Source organism: Eumetopias jubatus, unplaced genomic scaffold (genome assembly GCF_037043125.1).
Source record: "Eumetopias jubatus isolate StellerSeaLion01/CBP00866 unplaced genomic scaffold, mEumJub1_p1.0 scaffold_12, whole genome shotgun sequence".
In the NCBI taxonomy this organism is placed as follows: Eukaryota; Metazoa; Chordata; class Mammalia; order Carnivora; family Otariidae; genus Eumetopias; species Eumetopias jubatus.
Window position 1 is genome coordinate 68539709 of NW_028274818.1, and position 18868 is coordinate 68558576.

Sequence of the window (18868 nt, forward strand, 5' to 3'; positions counted from 1 at the left end):
AGGCACTGAGGGTCCCCGTGTCATGGGACAAGGTTTGGAGCAGACAGGAATCCAGGTTCCGGCTCCAGCACTTTCCGGGTGTAGAAATTTGGAGAAGTTTCTCTATGCTCTGAAACTGTTTCTTGTGTTGGGAAGTGGGTTAAGAACTGGAGCCCCTGTGGTCACTGGGAGGGGGGTGTGGGGCGCGGGGTGCAGAAACCCAAGCACCAGCTCCCTCTGCGGAGGGGCGCCGGTCGCATTCCTGGCAAGGGATTGAGGCTGTGGTGTCTCCGACCCTCGGTGTGGATCATGGACACGAGAACCACACTTACTTAAAGAGGGTGGTGTACGCTCTCGGGTGTTCAGCTCGTTGGACGGTGTGGGGCTGGCGGTCTGCCGCACACCCTTGTGTGTCTTTAACACACCGGTGGTTATCCATTAGCTGTGATTCCGGAGAACGGGTGCTTTCAGAGCCTTAACTCCATGAGGGTCCCCATCGTCTAGCCCAGGGTTCCGTTAATGCTGGTCGAGGGAGTGTGAGCTGGACAGAGGGAGGTCCCCAGAACCCCTGGGGCTGAGTGGTGGCCCGTGAGCCAGCCGCGTCCCGGTGGGAGCTCCAAGCCCCTTCGCGGCAAGCTGACAAATGTGTGCAAACCATGCAGCTGAGCATCCCAGTCCCGTGCTCCTGACGACTTTTCTGTTAACATATGACATTCTCACCAACAAGTTTTTTCAATGACCACTCACGGAGTTTAAATCTGGAGGTGTCTTTCCAGCTGTCCTCGGCCAGCCCGCTGCAAGCCAGGGTGACGAGGGTGTTGGATCTAATCAATGACCCTGCTCCGAGGTCTTTGGGCTCGTGACCTCAAAGGGGGGCCGTGGGGGTGCCTGACCCTTTCATCTTAATTTGAATTGGCTTCCCATCACCCTTCCCACGGTGACCCCTGGGGCCCTGCTTACTGAGCACATGGGTGGTTCACTGAGGCCGTAGGGCACACGCTGTGGTCACAAGAGAACATGGCACACAGGCCTGTGGCGTTTGGGCGTGTTGGCCTTGACCGTGCCTAGAGCAGCGGCACGGGCACCTTGGGGCTGGCGGAACTCAGGACGCTCTGGCTGAAGATTCAGAAGTACCTGGTAAGTCTTCTCTCCTCGGGGCTCTGGTCCCCTGTCGGTCGGTTCTGTTTCTAGCCCCTCGCCCCTCCCTGCCCTGCACCTCCCTCCCTAGTCTGACCAGAGTCTGAGTGTTTAAACCCAGCACAAAACCCGGACACGATGTTCAGGGGGCACTAGGGGGTGCTTGTGCCGAGCCCTTCACAGAGAGCCCTGCCGTTCAGCCCTGCTCTTCCCTTTGTTCCGGAAACTTCCTGGGAGGAGTCAGGGAGGTCTCTTCCTCCCGAGGGAGCAGTGGGCGAAGGGAGTCGCTCTGGTGGGGCCTCCAAAGGCTGTTTTCTACCTGGAATCTCTGTCCCGCTCTAGGACATCTACCGGGAAACTGATCACAACCACTCAGGGACCATCGACGCCCAAGAGATGAGGATGGCCCTCGGGAAGGCAGGTGAGACGCCATCTTGGGACAAAATGTGCTCATCTGAAACACTCTGAACAGGATGGTGATGAAGCTGATGCTGGAGCCACGGGCCTCATCCAGCACCAGGGTGCAGGCTAATCCCCGAGGATTGTGATGGGGTGGCCAGAGGCTCCGCATCCCATGGAGGAGCCCGGCCGTGTCAGCCCCGAGCCCTGCGCACCACCGTGACCCAGGTCCCCCGCCGCAGGTTTCACGCTCAGCACTCAGGTGCAGCAGACCCTAGCCCTGCGGTACGTGGACGGCAGACTCCGCATCGACTTTGATGGCTTTGTGGCCTGTGTGACCCGCCTGGAGACCCTCTTCAGTGAGTCCCCCTGTTCCTCAGCCCCATCCGTTCCGCCGCAGGACTGGACGGCGGAGCCAGGCAGGCCTCCTGGGGGAGGCGGCACGAGCCGGCCACGCCCAAGGTCAGGGGCTGCCCTTTCATGGAGCCTCAGAACGCTGCCACACTGGTTGTTGTTGGTGCTGGTGCGGGCTGTCTGACTGTCGCGAGCTGTCAAGCAGTGCGAGTCCTAGGGCTTAAGTGTCTTAGTGTCTGTTTCGGGGCCATGTGCAGAGCCCGTATCAGCTCCCAGGAGGGGATGTGTGTGCTCCCACCGCCTCGGGGTTTTGGGCGCGCGCGAAGCTGTCCTGTTCAGGGAGGGGTCTCCTCACTGGGGGTGGAGGGGTGGTCCCAATGGGAAAAGGCTGGGCCCCTAGAGAGGAAGCTGAGGGAGTGGCTGGCCCACCAAGGGGGCGACCGCGGTCCGTCCACAGCTCCCTCCTCCCGCCGCACGCTCCCACGGAAAGAATGAAGTTCTAGAGTTTCAGAGGGTGAAGATGGCGATTGACCACCGCTGCTCACAGCTGCAAATGTCCCCTGGGGCAGAGGGACGCCTGCTCCCAAACCCACATGGGGCACCAAACCTCCATGGAGCTTTCCAGAGTCCCTGCAGCCGGGTGGGGGCTGGGGGGTCGGGGCGGGGGGACTCACAGGGGGACGGTGGACGGGGGTAGTAGCTCTCTACGTTCCGAAGTCTCATATCATTCTTTCTTTGGCATTCTAGAACTGTTCAGGCTGCTGGACAAGGACCAGAGCGGCACGGTCCGGCTCTCCCTGGCTGAGGTAGGCAGCTGGGGTTCTGGTGAACGGCTTGCTGATGGGACTTGGATTCTGGGTCATTATGGGTGCTGAGTGGGGCTCGTTCACAGCGACCTGTCTTATTTCCACGCGGCCACGATGCGTCTTCTGGGCGCCGCACTGCGGAGAGAAATGGGACTGCCCTGCGGTCTTCCCAGCACGCATCCGTTATTATCTTGAAGATAAGGCTACTGCTGCATTTCAAATCCTGTTGGGATACCAGCCGTTGCTAATTTGGATGGAAGTGTGGGTGCTGGGTGCGATTTAATGGCTGACTTCCAGGAGCAGATGTCTTAGATTAACAGAGGGAAGGTGACCAGAAACCAGTGGGAATGTCGGTGACCTGTTTCCAGTGATGCGGGAAGGTCTTCCTGGAGGCCCCCGGACATCAGTGCTGACCCTGACACTGAGTGCATACATATGTACACACATGCGAACCTGTTTGCCCTCTTGGGTCTGGGTCTTTCCTAAGCCACCTGTCTAGCGGGCTCGTGGGGTTGGGACTGAGTTAAGGACTCCCAGGCGCCCCCTGGAGCGTGGACGCATCACAGGTCACGCCACGCCGGGCGGGAGAGCGTCTTGGGCACCGTCGCACCAGCTCCTGGGGGAGCGCTGAGCTCACCCTGCGGTCCTTCTTTTGCAGTGGTTGTGCTGTGTGTTGGTCTGACCCGGGCGTGTGAACCCCGGTGACGCTCCGCACCAGCCCGCCTGCTGCCCTTCTCCCCTTCTTCACGCTTCTGTGAACGAGGATTTGAATGGCACTCACTGGTTGTCCCGTCTTCCCTGCCCGTCAGCGTCCCTGGAGGTCCCGGCCTGTCCCACCCGTGCCGTCTGGGGGCCTGGCCTCTCTTTCAGCAGCGTGTAGACCAAACTTGGAGCCCCCCGGAGGGACCACAGTCAAATAAAGTCTGGTCCAAATGGTTCTTGCTTTCCTCTGGCGATGTGCAAAGTGCGGAGGGCCCTGCTTCTCATGCTTTAGGAGAGAGGTTTTGGGAAAAGATGGGCCCAGAGCTCCTGGGGTGGAGACGCGGCCGGATCTCTTGGGGCAGCCTCTGGGGCAGCGCGGGAAGGAGCATCTCCAGCCCTCCGAGGAGGGGCGCGGGTGGGCTGCTTTCTGCCCTTTTGAGGAAGGAGGAGTGGGCCTCCCTTCTGCACTCGAGGCCCAAGAAGTCAACGTCTGCCGAGTGGGAGGTAGATCCTTGCTGAGGGAATTCCTGCCCCACAAAGAGGGAAACGCAGTTCCGGCTGGGTTTCTCTCCCTGCCGGACACAAGGATCTTCATGGCTGGTGAGAAAGTGGATACCAAGCCGCGTGTCCTAAGGGGCAGATGGGGCAGAGCTGGGTCTCCCAGGCGGCCTTGGGATGGGAGGGTGAGGTGCTCGGCCTGCTGAGGGCTTGTTCCCACAGACCTGGAGGCCGGGTAGCCGAGATCCGTGTTCAGGCAGCCGGGCTCTGGGGACAGGCCCCTGGGTCCTGCTCCTGGCCCTGCGTGCATGCGCTTCGCAGAGAGCGGAGTGCGGGTGGGGGGGGGGCAGGCAAGCTCTCTGGGGCTCTCACAAGGACACAGACCCCATCATGGGCCCCCTTCTGCTGGCGCGGGTCCTCATGGGGCAGAAGGACAGGCCGAGAGCGGAGGGAGCGGCTCGTGCTGCCGCCGGAGGGGGAGCAGGCTTTGTGCGGGGCAGGCATTCGACCCCGGTCCAGTAAACGCTTACTGAGCATCAGCTGCATCCTGGGCATTGTGTGGGCACCGGCTAACAAGAGGGACAGATGCCCTGGATGCAGGGAACGGCATGAGGGTGAGAGCCCAGGAAAAAGAGGCCCATCCTCTTCTGGAAGGTTCTGTCATGGCAGCCCCGAAGGACACCTCCTCTGCTTTCTCCCACCTTCCCTGCCGTGATCCTGCCGCAGCTACTTCTCCTTTCTGTGTCCGAGGGAGAGCTTTCAGACTCATCTCCAGACGGGGCACCATCCTGGGCCTCCCGAGATTCGGGTTGTTGGGTAGCGTCTTCTCCCTCTGTTCCTGGGCTGGAAGGACCCGCGGAGCCCGTTGGGCGGCCGTGTCCTCACTACCCAGAGAGAAGAAGGGGCCCCAGGGAGGGTCCTTGAAGGGGATCGTTCCCGGGTGAGGCCAAAAGTGCCACCCTGGAGCAGAAAAGCACCCCGGAGACTCGTCTGAAGAAGCTCACGAGGGTTTCCCACTTCCACCTCCATCTGCGAAACACCCACCACTAGTTAATTCCTGAATCCCACAACAACGCTGTCCTGGTTACACAGGGCTGCTGTCTATGGCATACGTGATTCTGATCGATGCTCCCCCAGAAATGGGGGGAGGGACGGGGGGAGGAGGGGGAGGGAGACCGAGAAGGGGCTTCTGGCGGGCAGGCGCTGCTGGTCTCGGGGCTGCCTGCCGTCCGGGGGGCTTGGCAGGCTCTCCACTGAGCCCAGGCAGGAATGGTGTCCTTGGGACCCCTCCCACCCATGCCAACACCAACGGAAATGTAAATAATAACACGCAGACGTAGTCACAGCCCGACCCCGTGGTGGGGGCATTCACGGGCACCCGTCACGTGTCACGTCTCCAGGTCCCCGTTTGCACTGTGGGAATTAAAGCATGGACCCTAGCTTCTTCCTCTCTGTTTTGGTGTGTTTTTATGGACACATGGACTTTTTACCTTTTTGTGTCTTCTTTGGTATTTATATGAGGTGGGATAGCATGTGGAAACAGTGGCTTTCATACCACGTTGGAATATCTGGGTCACCAAACGTCTGTGAGGCTCGTCGAGCATAACTGAGCACCTACTATGTGCAGGGAAGCATGCTACGCTGTTGTCGGGCTACACACACGCGTGAGATATGACCTCTGTCCTTGGGGGCGTTCCTACCGTCTCAGGAGAGATACCGCGGCAGAGACAGGCGGCTTTGCCATGAGCAAAAGGCAAAGACGGGGACAGGGACAGGGAGCCGCGAGGGTGCCGGGCTTGCCGGTGGAAGGCTGTGGGTGGTTATCCTGAGCTGGGTCGGATCTCGGTCCAGCAGAGACAGGAACCACAGCAGTGGTTAACAGTTAACAAATGTTAACCTGTGTAAGGTCATAACCAGGAATTAAATGCATGACCAGAGCTCTCAAATGGGTCAGGTGCAGCGGCTGCTACGTGTAGGTTTGGTCGCGTGAGCAACTGGACGAGAAGATCGGAGGTGTTAAAGCTTGGAGACCTGGAGGAGAGACCCCGTGGGACTAAAACTCAGCCTTGGGAGGGGGCCCGTGCCCCAGCGATGCCCACAAGTTCGGGAATAGCTGCCAAGTGGGGTCCGCTGTTGCCAGTGCCTTGTCGGCAGAGCCCGATGTGGACCCCGGGGTGGCTCGCACAGCAGACGCAGGCTCACGAGGGGCTCACCCCATGGGCCGGAGACTCGCTCAGTCAACACCAACTTCTGATTGGCCGCAAAGTGTCAGGCACTTTCTAGCTCTGAAGGCGCGGCGGCGGACAACACCGACGGAAATCCGTCTTTGTGGGTTTGCAGCCTGGTTGAGGGAAGCAGACAGGAAGCAGAAGCAAACGAGTAAGTGAGACGCTATCCCCAGTGCGTCGGCGAAGAGAAATAAAGCAAGGGGAGGTGAGAACGTGTGCGAGCGCGAGCGACCAGGCGGGGGTTCGGTTCAGATGGAAAGGTCCTCCCCCAGTCGTGGACTCGTGCAGGCCTGTTTCCTTGTCGGCAATGGGAGGGAGCGGGCGAGGGGCCACTTCCTTTCCAGCTCGTGGACCCCAGCGGTCTGTGTTTGGGGGATGAAGGTGCCTGGAAGCAGCTCCTGGATCGGCGGGGGTCACCCCAGGCCCAGGGTGGCAGGCAGGGCTGGGGAGCCCGCATGCTAGGGTCCCTTCCAGAGCGGGGAGTGTTTCCACGTCCTCACCCCTGTTTGGCCTTCCCTGTCCAGCCCACGAAGGCATGAAATTAACAGCAATAACAGCTCATGGCGCTGAGTTTTTCTAAACGCCAGGATTTCTGTGAAACACATCACCTGTCACTTCATTCGATCCTTCCTGCTCTGCGTCTCGCGGCTGTGTGGCCTTGGGCCACCCGGTTATTGCTCTCCTTTCTGTCTCTAAATGTTCTTCCTTGAAAATGGGGATAATCGTCGGACTGACCTCACAGGGTTGTGATCAGCATGAAATGAGCTGGCCCATGTGTTCAGACCAGCACGTGGCAAATGTTCCATTGCCGTCTGGCTATTCATGCTGCACATGACTACACCAAGGGGTCCGGCAAGCGGGTGCCTCGCTCCCCCACGCTGCTGAGGACAGTGAGGCTCAGAGAGGAGAGGGCAGTCTCGGCTCCGGCTGTACCACGCACCGCGGACGGCCCGTAAACAACAGACCCTGAGGGGTGCAGGGGCCCGACGTCCGAGGTCCGGTGCAGGCGGCCGGATGTCCGAGGTCCGGTGCAGGCGGCCGGCTGTCTGAGGTCCGTGCAGGGGGCCCAACATCCGAGGTCTGTGCAGGGGGCCCGACATCCGAGGTCTGGTGCAGGGGCCGGGTTCTGGGCTGAGCCCCCTTCCTGCCTGCAGACAGCCTCCTTGCATGCTCTCCTGGGCTCTGATCCCACCTTGGGGGCTCTACCCTTGCTCAGGGCTTGGTCACCTCCCACACGCGCCCCCTCCTGAGACCATCACACTGGACTCAGGGCTCAGGCTCCCACACAGGGGTTTGGAGGACACACACGTCCATCCCATCACGGTGGCTATGGCAGAACACAAGCCTGTGGCTGTCTGCTCACATCCACGGCTCACACCCCACGCTCCTGGGATGGTTCTCGCTAGCTTGGTCCCCCACGTGTGGCCCCAGAGGCCCCCCCGCCAGCCCCAGAGTTCCCCTCCCCTGTCCCCTCTGCTGAGGGCACGGTTTCCGGAGCTTCTTTGAGACTCTCTTGAATTGAGAGGAAAGCAGTTGACGTGTTAATGAACAGATTTCCCAGGGAACCAAAGGGCAGAGGATGAAGCCGACCAGGGAGGAGGCCCTTCTCAGCCACGTCCTGAGAGACGTCACGGGGACGGGGGCCGAGCTGCCCAGCTGCGGCCTCTGTCCCCGATGCCCTTGGCCTCCTGGGCACCTGCCATGGCCGGGGATGGTGAGCGTGTCTTCACCCAGTGCACCCGCATCACTTGATCTGCTGGACTAATGATCTCTGCCAATGCGATAATCAGCAGGAACGGAAGAGTCAACCAGAGCTAATGCTTTCCAGAGTGCAACGTAATTAATTTAAAATGACTTATTTAGTAAAATGGTAATGATGAGGCTAGTGTCATCTCCCCAGACGACAAGCCTGTTCGTTGTTTGCTGCCTTGAGGTTGCCGGTTGGTCTTGTGTGTCTCCTATGGCTGTGAACCCATCTCCGGAATGGAGTGGGGGATGGAATTTATTTCTATGGAAGTGGTCACAGTGAGGTGACCATTGCAGAGTATTGAATACTTTTGGGTGGCCCTCCCTCTCTCCCTGATGGGACCCCATTGTCTGTGTCCCACTCTTGGCGGGGACTGCCCAGCTTCGGGGGGGCCTCCAGGAAGGGGGCTGAGGGAGCAATGAGCAGAGTCTAGGGGGCTGAGGTCTGAGCTGCATTGATGGTCCAAGAGCCAGGTCGTCAGGTAGCGGGGTACGGGGCGGAGCCGGGGAGTGGCGAGCGGGCGAGGCTGGTGGCCGGGGATCAGGAGGTCAGAGTGGGCATGCAGGCTCTAGAGCAGACTTGCTCACAGGGTACGGAGGAGTTGAAGGAGGGGGCCAGTTGGGACCCCACTTGGTAACTCTGGGCCAGGACAGACGGGGGCTGTCTGGGCCCCGGGACCCCGGCTGAGCCCAGAGACACCATCAGTGCTCTAGGCCCAGCCATGGTTCAGCAAGTGCCCTCAACATCGCCTGCGGCCAAACACAAATGATAAGAGCGGAGGGCGCCCGGCTGGCTCAGTCGGTGGGGCGTGTGACTCTCGATATCAGGGTCGTGAGTTCAAGCCCCACGTTCGGTGCAGAGATGACTTAAATAAATAAATCAATAATTCTAAAAAATGACGAGTTCTCTGGGAAGCATGACGGTTGGGCCGTGTCCCTGAGAGCGTGCGGCATCTCCCGCCCATCGGGCTCTGGCACACGTGGCAGAGAAGCTGAGAGACTTTCCACCAAGACGTGAAACGAACGTCTGAATGGAGAGACTATTCTCTCTTCGGGCAGAAGTTTAGTTTTCTCAAACCTGATAAAAATGAAGTATTCGAAGGAGCAGAGATTGAGAACGTTTGGACAAGATTCCAGAAAAAGTCAGGATGTTTGTTGAGTAAAAACCCAGGCTCGGAGTTGGATGGACGTGGAATCCCCACAGGGCCTTGGTGTCCTCACCTGTGAAATGGGTGCCCGTGGCTCCCGCTGGGATGTGTAGGGACACCCGTGGCATGGCCGTGTCTGACTCTGGGTTCGGGGACAGGCACCAAGCACATGCCCTCCATGTTAGCTCTCCTACTTCAGGCCAAAGTTCCATTCAGAAAATCAGGGAAGTGTGCATTCTTTACAAGCGCGTGTTCTTCCTGTACCTTCCTGACCCTGGAGGGCATGTAGCGTCTCCCGTAGCCGCAGAAATGCCTCATGTCCGTTCCTTTCCTGAAGCCTGAGGTGCCAAAAGAGGCCAGATTGCTCAAGAACCCATTGGATCGCTGAGAGTGCCATCGGAAGCAAATGTGAAGTGTTTCAAAGTAAATTTGATTATGTTTAAAAATATTATGTGACTAGGGACTCATTTACACCAAATTCACCAAATAGGATCATTTTAAATGCGGGTGAGTTAGGCAAAAATCTATTTTTCTAGAGCACCTGGGTGATTAAGTGTCCAACTCTGGATGTTGGCTCAGGTCATGACCTCAGGGTGGTGAGATGGAGCCCCGCGTCAGGCTCCACGCTCAGCGCAGAGTCTGCTTGAGATTCTCTCTCCCTCTCTCTGCCCCTCCCCCTGCTCTCTCTAAAAAGAAATAAATCTTTCAAAAAAATCTGTTTCTCTATTTCCTCACACCTATAGGCGATTCACAAAATGCAGGGGCCCACGTCCTGGCACGGCATTAAGTGCTGCATTGGAGGGTCTGGGCTGTGGTGTGGGTTGTTGGGGTCGTGGTGGGAAGGTGACCTCATCCAGGCCCGCAGCCTTTCCAGAAGAGCCGCCTCTCTGGGGCCAGGGACTGGGACACCAGCCCCCGGCCTGGGGGGAGCAGAAGAGAACGTGGGGTCCTTCAGCCGCGGGAGCCCCTGGAGAGCGCAGGCGACAGCCCAGTTGTGACGTCGAGACACCAGGCACAGCGGAGTGTCCCGGGAGGAGTCGCCCTCAGCTGCCATCTCAGGACACCGCGTCAAGACAGCTTGGTTGCTCACCAGAGGTCCATCTGATTTCCAGCTTCCAGATTTTAAGTTTTCTTCCTAAAAAAAATCCCTCTGAGGGCAGGGGTATATGAGAAATCTCTGTACGTTCTCCTAATTTTGTTGTGCACCTAAAACTGCTCTAAAAAAATTAAATCTCAATTAAAAAATAGAGCTTAGTGGAAAGGAACAGTGGCTCATACAACGGGGCAGAAAAGGGAAAAATCCCCTGTTGTACTTCCAGTGGGTTTAGGGAGGAAGGAGGCCATAGCCCCACACGAATACGATGGAAATTCACGTGCAGACCTGTTCACGCGGCATTTTGCAAAGTGCTTTAAAAATGCAATTGCTCTTCAGTTATTCCTCACAACCCCCTCCTGAGGGAGATGCTGTCTACACCCCAAGCTTTAGAGGATCGGACCTGTGGTGCTTCTCGCATGGGTCCCCCAGAAGCCCCAGGCGGGAACGCTGGCTGCCACGGCTCGGGGTGTCTCTATTTGTGCTGGAAGCTTCCTCTGCAGGTGCTGTTTCCAGTTCAAATGGGAGATTTGCAGGCTCAGAAGGACCATGGAAGCGAGGGGCACTCGCTGTGCCAGGACCCCCGGAGCTCGTGTCTGTCAACAGCGATCCCCCCAAGGACACTCGCAGGATGTCCACGGGGCCACTGTTCTTATTGGACAGTCACTGATGTTGGGCCGGTAGCGGCGGGTCCAGCCCTTCCGGGGCTGAAGGCAGGGAGCAGGTACCACAGCCCTGTGACTGCAGGCCCCGGGGTGGGTGCCTGCAAGGAGGAGGCAGCCGTCATCCTCCCTAGACTCCGAGGCTCGGCCTCCCTGTGGGGACAAACGAGAGAGGGCTCAGGCGAGCAGGGCGGGTGGTCCAGGCCCAGACACTCACGGCGGGACCCCCCCCCAGCGGGTTCAGAGTCATTCCTGCTGTCCTGGGAACCCCCCGGCGGAGTGGGGCGAGGGCGGTGGTCCAGAGACTGTCCAGTCTCATCCAGAGAACTGATCGTGGAGAGTGGGTTCATTAGTGTCTTGGACGAGCCAGGGAACCCGTGTCTCTCCGGGGCTTCAGGCTCCCTAGGGATAAAATGGACACTTTTCATTCCCTCTGCCTCGAATGGTCTGGGTGGCCCACGTGTTCATGTGTCTGCTGTGGCAGACCCGCCTCCCATCTCTTAACCCCACAGGATCTCTGATGAAGTCTCATTCTCTCTGGTTTCCGGGGAGAAGCCGAGTGTGTGCAGGGGGCCCCAGGGTCCTGAGGTCCCTGAGATTTCGTGACAACTGCAGGTCAGAGAGGCTGTGACATTTCAGAGTCCCCGCCTGCATCTTGAGGGGAACGGGGGCGTCCTGCCCACAGGTCCCACAGGATGGCAGCCTCTGCGGTACAGCATGCCCCCCACCCCCGACTGCGTTCTCTGCCCTGAAAGCCTCCAGGCTATGCGTTCTAGGTCCAGTGCTCTCCTCGGGGCCCAGGAACGTGGACAAGACCCCTCCGTTCCCAGATCTGAAGGCAGATCCTGGAGCCACGCCTGGGACAGGCGCTCTCATGTCTGTAGGGACAGGTGTTTGCCCGTCAGGCCCTCTTCTCCTGTAGAGTCACTGGGCTTCCTTTGCCTGGGCGAATGCCCTGCACAAGACTCAAGAGCAAGACAATGACAGACACAGGAGTGCAGGCTGCGGCCAGGACCGGGAGGGAGGGAAGTAGGGCCGGTTCTGGGCGCCTGTGAGGGGGGTCAGGGCACCAAAGTTGGAAACTGAGCACTGGTTCCCACTGTTTTATTTTCTGCTCGTGTTTACTGAGCACCTACTATGTGCTGGGCATTAGGCTGTGGCTTCAGGAAGGAGCGGCGTTGGTTATTGGGTTTTGGTTGCTGACCTGATAACCTTGCCCAGCGTCCGTCTTCCTTGGGGGTCGAGCTCACCACACAAGACAGAGGCCGAGAGGCCCCCAGCTCACTCTCCAGGCTTGTGCGCGTGCGCACGGGACCCAGCCGCGAGGAAGGGGCCGGCACGGGAAGTCTCCCAGGGAATTTCTGGGAAAGCTTTTCTCCCTGACAGGAGAGAAATGTGGAAAGGCTGTCCCTCTGCCACGCGTGATGTGCCTGCTCGGGGCCGGTGGTTGGCAGCATCTCGCCGCGCGGGGGGTGCCGACCCAGAGGACGGCAGAGCTGGGGGAGCTGTGGAAGGCAGCAAGTCGCTGAGGACCCCATCACACGGAATTAACCATCCCGAACACTTCCTCTTGATGTGTGAGATGACGAATGTCCTCACAGAGCCTCGCGCTGAGAGCATCTGACTGGTACGTGCAGAAAACAGAATGCTTCCCCTTGGCAGGTTAGCATCCAAAGGGGGCTGGAAACGCCCCCACCCTGGGCCTGGGGGCCGGACCCACAGCACACAGCTGCGTTATAAAGACGCACGCGTGGAAACTGTTAGACAAATGTAGTTCTCCGATGGCCTCCTAACTTGATTCTGAGGTATTCTACCTGCATTAATAATTAGTATCCGGCTCACAGAAGCCCCTAGCACTGCACAGTTTCTTTCTTCTGTTTTGACAAGTGGGAAAATCTGGAAATCCCGACCATTAGGGCCAAGTGTTTTTGAAGTGGAGTGAAGTAAACACAGTATGTTGTTACCAGATGAGCACTCAGCCTTTAGCTCCTCTCCCTTAATTTCAGATTTTGGAATTAGGGTTCCTAACGAGGAGCCCACCTCTGGCCCCACCTGAACATCAGGCCGTATGGCTGCATTTCTTACTCCCGACGAGCAGACCGGGACGACGCACGAGCCTTCATCCCTGCACGCGTTGGTTGCATCCGAGCTGTCACGGGTGTGGTGAGACGTCAGGACAGTGCCTGAGGCTGAGCTTTGTGGACAGAGGCTCGTGGACCCCGGGTACACACAGCCTTCACAAGAGGAGGGAGACTCTGGAGCTCTCCAAACGTAGTCTTGGGAGTCTCAAACCCCTCCTCCCTAGGGAGCACATCACAGATTGGGGATGGGCAATTAGGAAGTGTGTTTCCAGAGATCTCCGGGGAGAGGGGCCGGGGGGGGGGCCGCCGTTCACCCCCTCTGGCTCTCTCCTCGTCAGGAGGTCCAGAAGCCCGTTTGCAGACTTGCCTGTTTGCAGAGTGCTGGGTATGGTTTAATTCTGCGTCCTTCTCCTCCAGCGTGGGGGCAGGGGGGCATGCTCTGGCCAGCGTGAGTTCTTCCAGTGGTTCTGTCTCCTGGCCGCTTGCCTGCCCCGGGGCTGCTGGGCAGCTGGGAACACCAGCTGTGGTTTCTGGAATTTTCAGACTCCGGGCAGCATGACAATGCCCTGATCTTCATGGGGACAGACTTGAGATCTGGCGGGCTAGCGTGGGCCTCCTGAACCTCTCTCCTCCAGTCCTTCCAAGCATCTGACCAGGGCCTGATTCCTGCGGAAGGTAGCCAACCGGGAATTTAGAGGAGACAGCCTACAGAGCCCCTACTTCTGATGCCAGTTCCAAGCTCGGAGGTTCCCAAAACTGCTCTGGGTTTGATGATTCACTGGAAGGACTCACTGAACTCACTAAAGCTGTTATATTCACAATTATGGTTTATTACCGGAACAAGATTTAGATGAAAACCAGCCAAGGGAGGAGGTGCGGGGGCAGAGCCCGGAAGGCCCCAAGAGGGGAGTCTCGTTCTCCGCCCGGTGGAGTCAGGAGGCACAGGGCCGAGAGCGGAGTCCTCTGACCTGGGGCCAGATCCCCAGCAGGTCTGGAGCTGTGCACATGGTTTCATTGTTTCCTGTCCAAGGCCTTCCATAGTACTCTGGGCACTCTGGTAAGTGAGAAGTTATTCCCAAAGGATCTTATCTGGTCCGATAAATGGATGAAATTATTGAATTTATTAACATCTAAATTAAAAGGTCTGAAATGCAGTTCTAATTAATCAGCTTCCAGCAGCCACCCCCGTGGATAAGAGAACATTCCGGCCACGGCCAGCGATTGGAGACGGAGTATCGTTATTACTACTACCACTTATTTTTGGAGACAAACTGTTTTTGAACAATAGTAGTGTTTTCACAGCAGTGCCTCAGACAGCAATGTTAATTATTTACAGACTTTCTGAGACGGAAGCAGACAGTCACTGTTTTCTGGGGCTTTCTGTGAGGACGTGGCGCTGGGGGGAAGGCGGGACCTCTGCCCGCAGAGCAGGTGCGGGAAGCGGGATGCGGGGCCCCCGTGTGCAGTTTGCCGGCCCGCGCCTCCCGGGGCACAAGGCTCTCTGGTTCCTGCTCCGGCCTGCGACCCGTCTCCCCCCTGCCCCCTCACGCCCCGCCTGCCATATTGCTCGCTAGCCCCCGCGGCCGCGGCCACCCCGGGCGCCCAGGCGAGCTGTCACGCACCCGCGTGGTGGGGCCCTCCCGCGGCACTCGGGCTGGCTCCGCACGCTGCCTCTCTGGCTGGAGCACTCAGTGCCTCACCGTCGCTGACAGGAGTGGTGGTCTGCCATCCGCTGCAGTCCCATGTCTGGTCTTCCCGCTGCTCGCCTGGGCCTAACCCTTCCCGAAGGGCACGGGGTGGCCCCTCCGCTCCGCCAGCTCTGTGAGGAGCCAGAGGTGGCTCGCCTGCCATCGGGGAGACCGAGGGTGAGGTGTCTGAGGTCTCGCTGTCCCCCTGCTTTGGAGCTGACTGGCGAGATCAGCCAGGGGAATACCGGGGTTTACAGGGGGGTCGGAGGCCTGTTCAGGGCCTGGCTGAGGGAGGCACTGTCATCTTGCACGTGTGCTCCGCCCACCCCCGCCCCCGCCCCGAAGCCCCCGGGATTCCCCGCAGGCTGTATGGGGCCGGGCTGTGAGCACCATGTGACCACTTTCCACAGGTGGGAGCCCAGCACAGCCCCGTCCAAGGTGTGAGGCAGACAGGGCGTTGGAATCCTGACCGGGCTGCTCCCAGCCTCGACCCCATAGAGTACACAGGTCGTGGCCTCGGATGTGGCCCTACGTGTCACTCCCTGGGCCCCGGTGTGGGCTGACCCGCTCTTCCGTTCCTCTCCTCTCTCTAAGGCTAAATGCCCTTCCCGGCAGGTGCCTGGGATGCACCTTCAGGACTGTTTCTCGGGTGGTCCTGCCTTCATGCACGGTTTTCGCCCCTGCAAGGGCGGGTGTGGGTGGGGTGAGGGCAGGGGAGTAGCCCGTGGAGGGCCCTGAGGTCACGCAGGGGCTTGGGCTGTCCCCTGAGGGCGTGGGGACCACTGCGGGGTGAGTCGGGAAGACCGGCAGCCGGCTCCGTGCTCTGAGCCAGCTGGAGGAGGGGAGGAGGAGGGGAGCACGGTGTGGTATCATCCACGTGGGAAATGGGCTCCGGGCTTCAGCAGTGGCCGCAGGGCCAGAGCCGGGGGCCCGACCGCAGAGGGATTTTGGGCAGAATGATAAGAGGCCTCGGGGCGTCAGGGTGTCTGGGGTTGGAGGCTGGAGACTGAAACTGGTCACGGAGAGAGGCCGAGGCTGTCAATCCCGGTGGTCCCCCAGGCAGAGGCATGCGGTGTCGTGGAAAACCACCCAGGCTCTGGCTTCTCATTCTGGGACGTGCCTTCGTTGCCAGGCCGCCACCGACCGGGGCTTCAACAAGGAGCCTGAGGTCCGTTCCCGGGCGAGCTCTCCCCTCGGGTGGCACGCCGAGGTCATCTTTCTCTCGTGGCCTCTGCACAGGATCTCTGGTGTCTCCTTGTGCGGGCGCTAATGCCATCGTGTGCGCCCCACGTCATGACCTCAACATGCCCCCAAACACCCACACCCAGGAGGAGGGAAGAGCTGTCCTCAGCTGGCCTCCGAGGCCCTCCTGGGCCCGCAGCGGCTCGACCATTAGGAGGTTCTCCCTCCGCAACGGGCCGCTGCCCTCTGGCTTCCCGGAGAAGCTTCTAGGGCTCAGGCAGGCGCTCTGGGACCACGGAGCCCTGGACTCAGCATGTCTTGGGTATATTCTTCCCTTGCCTTTGGGAAGGAGTTGTTTGCAGAGCTTTCTCCTTTGCTTTGCAAAAAATGTTAAGCAAACATTTAAGGAATAAGGGCCTTATAATGAAGAGAGTAAAGAGGAGGGATGCCAGCTATTACGGAACATAAGTGTCTGAGGAAGAGAGGATAGGAAAGCCATCTGGAGGGCGCCTTTCTCACACTCCAAACTGGGGGCTGACGCCTCCAGACCCCAGCCTACGGGCAGCTCCGAAGAGCCTCGGTGCCCAGGTGTTTTCAGGTAAACTGAGGGCCTCCTCCTTCGCCCCGTAGAAAGGCAGAAGAGTCGGCATGCCAAGACTGGAGAGGACCAGCTCTGCTGGGCCCCAAACTGTGTGCAGGCCAGGCCACGCCCGAGAGAGAGATGGGGGTGGAGGAGAAGGAGGCGGGGGACCCCGGGAACGGCTTCAGAGACTTGCCCCACCTGGCAGGTCCAACTGGAGTGCGGGGCGGCCTGCCGGGTAAGGCACTGTCAGGGCTTCCCGGCGCGCACACACACCCTGGCCCCGTGCATCCTACCCCTAAAGTTTGACAGCTTGTCTTGACGCTTGCTGGTGCTTGGCCTCTGCCGCCCTCTCTGGCCTCAGCCCCCTGGTCCCTGATGGGTTAGGGGAGAGCATCCCTCCCCAGGCTGCTGTGAGCTTGCATGAAGTGGGGCTTGCAGAGCACCTGGCCTGGGAGGCAATGCGTTCCCAGCAACCTCCGGGGTACCTCCGGGTTCCAGCTGAGGTGCTCACCCCACAGCCATCCCCGCAGGCTCTCCGTGGGCCCCGGCCTCCTCCCAAACTGCTTGCCCTAGTACCTCATCAGATGCAGGAAGGTTAATGGCGGCGGGGGGGGGGGGGGTGTCTCTAGCTCCCAGTGGAAGCCACTTTGACTTTGTTCAGTGACTCCAGAAAAGACACGTTTCATCCCATTCTGGAGTTCAGAAGCTGTTTGCTGTGGCACAGGCCCGGCCGTGGCATCTCCGGATGGGCCCGGCCACCTGGGGACAGGAATGCGTGGGCGGTGGTCGCGGAGCCTCGTCCGCCGAGGAGAGGGGGTGCTGAGCCTAATGACATGTAGGGCTCAGGAAGGCTGGGTGAACGGTGGCTGGTGCAGACTCTGGACGAGCTGAAGGCTGCGGGCATTTCTGTGCCCTTGGTTCTCAGCGGGTCCTTGGAGGAGCGGAGCCTGGGGGCTTCACTGGGGAGGTGGGGGCTCACAACTGCACTGTTTGGGGGAATTTTCCATCCCACTGCACATCCCCCCAGCCCTGTGCCCCCAGGTGTCTGAGGCTTTTGATGGCGGTGATTGTCACACAGCCTGGCTCAGGACCACGGTGAGAAGTGCCAGGGAAGGGGCAACGTGCAGGCAGGGCCGCCGCATGGCGGTGAGGTCTGGGTGTTGGGGACAGCGGGATGTGCACATTCCAGATGTGGCTGAGGCCGGCCTGGCCCCTCCGGAGTGCCCGTGGCCCAGGTAGACAGAGGCTGTCTCCCAGAGAGCCGTCCCCGGGCACCTTCCCGCCAGCCGCAGGTGGGCGAGGGGCCAGGAGGCCGGGGCGCCCGGGCCCTGGGCGTGAGGAGCTATGGCTGGAGCCCCCGGGCAGCTGAGTGGGAGCTTGGGAGATGGGAGACAGGGGAGGCGGCTTGACCATAGTGAGACCTTCTCCCCCGCCCCCCTTGCCTGGGGCTCCCCAGGAAACGAGCAGAGTTGCCCAGAAAACCCCAAACAGCGAGTCGGCTCCCCGTTACAGACGTGATGCTGACTGACACCCAGGTCTCCCCTGGCGTCCTCGCGGCAGATGTGACAGGCCCCACGTGGCGTCTGTCTGTGTCACATTCATCGTGAGCAGGAGTGGCCGCCCACTCGGGCTGCGTCCGTGGAAGGGACCCCGCCGGGCGGCGTGGGTGGTTCAGCGGAGCCCAGAGGAGGTGCAGCTGCAGAGCGCGGAGGGGCTCCCCGTCTGGGAGTGACGGTCCTGAGCGCGGGATCCGCCCTCCAGAGGCCTCTCTGCCCTCCAGTGCGCCCAGCCCAGCTGGCTCACGGCTGAGTCCTCCCTGGGAACTGCCCTTGGCCCAGGGCATGTCCTCTTCCTGGGTGGCCTCTGCACAGAGAGGTGGCCATCACTGGGGCAGGAGGGCCTGACCGCTTGCTCTGGCCAGGCTCCTCTGTAGGACGGCCGGACGCCTCTGCTGAGGCTGCATTGGGGCTCAACTGTGCCCTCCGCCCAGGCCCGCTTCCCTCGCTCACCTGGCAAAGATGTTGGGCCCAATAAACCCCCCGCCCGCTAAACTCTGCCTCAGCGTCTGCCCCACACGAGGACAGCCCCAGCCCTGTGGGCTTTCCATCACCGTACCACCTGCTGAGTGGGGGAAGGACGGTGACCGGGGCTGGGGGCCTGCCTGCCGCCTTGGGGCCCTTTCGTGTGTGCTCTGCCCCAAGCACCTTTCCAAAGCCTTGGAGATGCACGCAAAAGTGCGAGGAGCCCCAGGAAAGAGCATCGCAGTCGCCAGGGGCCTGTGTCCTGCGTCCTTGCCCCGTGGCCAGTCTTGGAAAAACAGGGAGCAGACACCTGCAGACATCTGGGACTCTTTGTTGACCCAGACCCACGGGCACCACAGGAACAGGCCTCACTAGACCTTACTTCTCGCCGGAGAGCAGGGTTTACAAGGCTCTGGGTACAGGCCAGGCCCCTTGGAGTCGGGGTCTCCAGAGAAACACGCACACTCGTGTGTGGGGTTAGAGGTAGTTATTCTCGGGCACTGAGTCACCACGGCAGAGGCCAGGGGCTCTAAGCCCTGCAGGTGCCGGCACGCTGGGGAC

The 18868-nt window shown here is 60.0% G+C and overlaps 1 protein-coding gene across 2 annotated transcripts in view; it reads left to right on the forward strand.

Annotated features, from left to right (window-relative positions):
- Nucleotides 1-3357, forward strand: part of LOC114215676 (calpain-8-like) — a 40272-nt gene extending 36915 nt beyond the window's left edge. For both annotated transcript variants that reach the window (XM_088016878.1, XM_028111827.2), the window contains exons 17-21: nt 1048-1116; nt 1459-1537; nt 1758-1874; nt 2617-2675; nt 3334-3357. In XM_088016878.1, coding sequence (XP_087873004.1) covers nt 1048-1116; nt 1459-1537; nt 1758-1874; nt 2617-2675; nt 3334-3357 — 348 coding nt within the window. The remainder of the gene's footprint in view (nt 1-1047; nt 1117-1458; nt 1538-1757; nt 1875-2616; nt 2676-3333) is intronic.
- The last annotated feature ends 15511 nt before the right edge of the window (nt 3358-18868 follow it).